The sequence below is a fragment of the Perissodus microlepis genome, chromosome 5 (genome assembly GCF_051167445.1).
Source record: "Perissodus microlepis isolate ML-2025 ecotype Zambia chromosome 5, ASM5116744v1, whole genome shotgun sequence".
Taxonomy (NCBI): domain Eukaryota; kingdom Metazoa; phylum Chordata; class Actinopteri; order Cichliformes; family Cichlidae; genus Perissodus; species Perissodus microlepis.
The window spans coordinates 1,653,028-1,658,252 of record NC_140465.1 but is presented as its reverse complement, the minus strand read 5'-3'; the positions used below and the strand labels follow the sequence as shown (position 1 = coordinate 1,658,252).

Below are 5,225 nucleotides of genomic sequence, written 5' to 3'. Positions count from 1 at the left end.
ACTGATATATGAAATATTCCTTTATTGGGGGAGAAAATCAGACCATGTCATAACTGCTTTAAGTCATACAGAATAGATATCAGAGCCTTAAACAGGCTGACTTCTGCTAAATGGGTCAAACTGGGCAGAAAGTCTACAAACACATAACATCCTTATAGAATATGATGTAACACTATAGATCAACTTAGCTCAGAATATATAAAGCATATAAACAATTACAGCAATATGATGCAACAAACACAGCAGCTACTGATCCAAAATACTCAAAGCTTCATAGAACTGAAACCAACATTTATTTTTAGCTCCATTCTGCTGCTGATACAGACTTTAGGTTTCTGAACATTAACCTTGTTGCTGCCTTTCATAGTGTGTAACCTGAAGGCCCTGAGTACTTTCTCCCACACTGAAAACACTGGATGATCACATTATTTGAACATTACCTAATAAGACTGATTCAGGACAGACAGTTATGTTAAACTTTCCTAGCAGTCCTTCACAAACAGGGAACAGTCTGTCTATTCTCTCCATCTGTCAGCTGCTGCTGGCTCTTCCTCCTCCTCTTCCTCACACACTGCTGAGTTTGTCCTGGTGGATCATCAGGGGTGCAAAGCCTCACAGATGATGTGCAGCAGTGGGTCCCTCAGTCTGTCCTCACTCTGGACACTTGCAGTCGTCACACGTGGAAATCAAATGTGTGATAAGCTGCAGGATCCAAACACAAGTGTAACTTATAAACACATGTTCATACTTTTATTCCACAATCAGAGAGAAAGAAACAGAGAGAGAGTGCAGGACAGACAGACAGGTGACAGTCTCAGGTGTACACACTGCTACACAACAGCAGCAGAGAAGCAGGGTTTAGTGTTTGTGTTATTACGAGTGTAAACAAGAAGAGTTCCAGATGGTCCAGTGGACACATGTGTGACTGCTGTGATTAAAGCATCTTTCTTTCAGCTTAACGAGTGAACCGTCAGCTCGTTCAAACACACGTTAAAGTCCGTTTGGCTCGACACCACCGAACAGAGGCAGCAATATAACACAGCTAACATTAACAGTGCAGTGAATCCTGCTTGTGCCGTGATATTCAGGACTGCAAACCGAGCAGCATCACTGACTTTCAGCTTGTTGTGTTTGTGGATATATGACTGACTTTAATTATCCACAAAATCATCACATTCTCTGTCAGATTAAAGTCGACTATTGTATTATTATATTTTAAAGACTTTAAAAGCAAGTAAAAGCTGAAAGTACAAACGTCACTAATGTCACATAACTTTGCCGACATGTGGCCAACAGTAAATTTTTAATGTTCCTCATTATAAAAACATTCATGCAAGTGACATAATATTCAGTACTTACTTCTGAAAGTTTACTCTTCGGCGGCTCCGCTTCCACCATTTTTTTGGACAAAATTATCCACACCACCGCCGCGCTATGAAGTCTGGGATATGTTGGACCATGAAGGCTACACCGACCCATCCTTTAAATTCAGGGAAATTAAGGAGCATTTGAGGGCCGCATTTGGAGCAGCCTTTGAATCGGGACAGCCTTCGTCGTGTCGCTGTGACGTAATCGGCCTTAAAATGCGGCCTTTAAGGCTGCAGACCCTGAATTGGGATTCAGCCCAAATCCGGTCATTGGTACTTCCTGGCTTGTGTAGTTACTAGCTAACAAAAGCTCAACACTGCCCCTAGCGTCCTGGAGCACTTCCGTTGTGTTTTGGAGTTCGCACGTGCTTTGTCTCTAGGGGCCACCGTAGATGTCAGCTGTAAGAGCTTCTAGAACAGGGAGTGTTCACCAGTTTCCCAGTGAGCCTAAGCAGTAACACACAGGCAGTCCCAGTGGTGTAATCATGTACAGCGAGAGGAATCGGGCCAAACTGGGTCCATGGTTGTTGTTTTTCAAATGAATGCAGAGGTTCATAAGTCGTGTTCGTGGTGCTTCATCGAGCCCTGCAGAAGGTGAGAGCGTGTAAAGGCAGCAACTTGTTTTTACGTGGCCGGTCATATCAAATATAACTTTAATATGTTCAACAATTAACAGCAAACGCACAAACTGTGTGAAGTTCACTCAGAGATGGAAAAGCTCAGACAGATGGGACAGAACAGGAAGAAGAGAGGTTGTATCTCAGTCCTACACCGGGAGAGTCCTCATGTTTGTTTGTTTGGCCCCCAGCTGTAAAAGGCTGGTGTCATCAGCGGGTGGGAAAGCATGGCGGCTTGTGACTGAACTAAGTCAGAACGAAGCGACGTTTGATGCAGAGGTGAATGTGATAGCTGAGAACAGGAACCATGCACCTGCTAAAGGTCACATCTCTATATGAACTTCTGTTTCTTTCATCGTGGGAAACATCCAGCAGCCTTTCTCTTATTGAAATACTTTGTGGGACATAAAGCTGACCACAGTAAAGCTGTGCTGCTATAGTTGGGTTACATAAAGGGTAGCACAGAATATGGAGACATGATGCTCATGATCCAGCTTCATGTCAGCTGCTGTGCTGTTAGCTCAGCCAACCAGGAGAACTCCTGAAACGTGTTTGCGTCTTTGTTTAAATAAAGTTGTGTACGTAGACAAAGATCAGTAAACCTCAGAGCAGCAGGGTCAGCTGATCACAGCAGGGTCAGCTGATCACAGCAGGGTCAGCTGATCACAGCAGGGTCAGCTGATCACAGCTGTTCAGCTTTAAATGTAAAGTCAGCTTCTACATGTGGGCTACAGAAAGCAGGCTCCCTGTTTTCCTTTGCTCGTGTTCTACGCGACACCTCAGTCCGTTCACTGTCAGTGAAACTGAAACAGCTTATATTCCCCTGCACTAATCTCAGTTTACTATATCGATATAAAGGTTCAGCTGGCTTTGCTGATAGAAACGTCTTCAAACAAGCTACTTTGGACTTTTTCACTTACTCGAGTAAAGAAGTATTTCACGTGTTATGTTTAAACCATTCAAAGTACAGTTGGACCTCTGTATAGGACTAGGATGCAGCAGAAGTTAACGGAGTCCAAACAATGACACGTTTTCTTTACATATTGTGTGAATGAGTTCGCTGAAGGTGTAGTTACTGAGCTGTACCGAGGCCAGCGGAGCACTCGCTCATCTTTGATTTAAGGTAACAGTTTAGCTCACGGCTCTTTTGAAATGTGGCAGAATTATTTTTCTGTCTACTTTTTGTCATGTTTTACATTTTAATCTCATCACTTGTGTTTTCATGTGTTTCTGCAGATTTTGGGCTTTTTGAACCTGATCCTGTGGGCAGGTAACTGCTGGTTCATTTACAAGGAGACTCCGTTCCACAAGGTTCCTGCCCCCCCCACCACCACGGAGGAAGGCGGAGCCCCGGGACCCTAATCGTGTAGTTAGGGTTCCCCAGCACAGCCATGCACCCTTAAAGAAAAGCTTGATGTCCCACACTGATGTAGAGAAATCCCCCCAGTGAAACACTGGTCTTTAGCAGCCCCCTCCAGCTTTAACGTGTCAGAACCCTCAGCTCACATTCACAGGTGGCAGCTCCCAGCAGGGCCCCTGTTCTGGCTCTGGAGAGTCAGCACTCCAGCTCCTGTTGCATGCTGCTGTGTTTGTGAAGGCTTGTAACACTACAGGCTGGTTACACTCTGACTCCAGGAGCTTTTCAGGACACACTGTGTTTGCTTCCTGTTTCATTGCAGTACTATTATACTACACTGTACTTTAAATGTCTCCATGTAACACTAGTAACATTATTTGTGTTTGGCTCTGATTTTTCATTGTGCAGCAGCAGTGTAATTACAGCGCACTGATTACACTGTTTGTGTTGTTGATGCTGAATTTGTGTTTATGCAAAAGGAGAAAAAGCCGTGACTGAAATACGTTGGGTCTCATTCATTCGTATCATTGGGGTGAGCTCACATTAGTGAAACACTGGCTCACATATCTTATTAACTTATTTCATTAAAACTTCCTTTCATATCAAACAGTGTGGAGAGAGTAGTTGTCAAACAGCTAACAGATCATCTGCTTATCTGAAGAGTCTCAGTCAGGTTTCAGAGCTCATCACAGCACAGGAACAGCTTTAGTGAAGCTTACAAATGATCTCCTCTGACAGTGGACTCATCTCTGTGCTCGTCCTGCTAGACCTCAGTGCAGCGTTCCATGCTGTCGACCATAATGTCCTATTAGAGCGATTGCAGCATGAATTAAGCGCAGTGCGGCAGTTTCATTTGTTCCTGACAGCGGGAGTCCTCGTCACACACTGAGGTGCACTGCTGGGACCAGTTCTTTTCCCCTGTGGCAGCATCAGCTCACTCAGACATCCATTCATTCTTCCTCTTCTTCTTCTTCTTATCTGGGTCATGGAGGGTGGAGCCTCTGAGCTACCACAGGGCGAGAGGCCCATGGACTGATTGCAAATATGACGCAGGGTTAACACACAGAGACGCAAAACATTTGCAGCCTAACCCCACTAACTCCACCTGACTGTGGAAGGAAGGTGCAGTACCTGGTAATAACCCACACAAACACAGTGAGAACATGAAGTCCACACACACTGGTGGGTGGTGGAGTCGAGCTGGAACAGTGCTGAGCTGCACGTTTGAAGGCGTAGCGTACGGTTTCATTCCTGTGCAGATGATATTCAGCTTTATGTATCTGTGAGGTCAGATAACACACCAGTCAGGTACACCTGGATGGACTCTAACTTTCTGCTTCTAACTTCCGATCAAACGGAGGTTTTTGGACTCTTGGAAACATGGTACCTGTCAGATGCTCACTCTGGCCTCCAGCAGCGATGGTCCAATCAAGCTGCCATGTGAAAAGGTTGATTCCTCAGCACAGTCCTGTTTGGCACCATGTGATGGACAGAATCTGTGTAAGCTTGAAACAAACTCCTTCATCAGCTCTGCACTCAGAGCTAAACTGACAGCTTCTCTGTAACGTGTGACAGCATTTCTCCCTGATACTGAGCTGCTGTTTGTGTCTGTTTGATCAATAAACATGTGCAGCGCTCTGCTTCTGGCCATTTGTCAACATAATGAATAAAAATATAGAATAGTGAACCACACACTCTTTTAATAGGCTGGTGAGGCCTGTGCTGTGAGGCCCTGCCTCCCTGTGCTTATGTGCAGGTGCATGATTATTATAACTTGTGTTTGGGACCTAGGGCTAGAGTTGCTCATGCGCTGCTGAAACAATAACACATTAGTGTCTTTGTTTTTGATTTAGGAACAGGCAGAACATCCTCGCTGCTTCCATG

At 44.8% G+C, this 5,225-nt stretch overlaps 1 protein-coding gene across 2 annotated transcripts in view; it reads left to right on the top strand.

The window, feature by feature from the left end:
* sypl2a (synaptophysin-like 2a) overlaps positions 1 to 4,981 on the top strand; it is a 39,631-nt gene extending 34,650 nt beyond the window's left edge. For both annotated transcript variants that reach the window (XM_084927337.1, XM_084927336.1), the window contains one exon: positions 3,221 to 4,981. In XM_084927337.1, the coding sequence (XP_084783463.1) occupies positions 3,221 to 3,346 (126 nt within the window). In that variant the 3' untranslated portion in view covers positions 3,347 to 4,981. The remainder of the gene's footprint in view (positions 1 to 3,220) is intronic.
* The last annotated feature ends 244 nt before the right edge of the window (positions 4,982 to 5,225 follow it).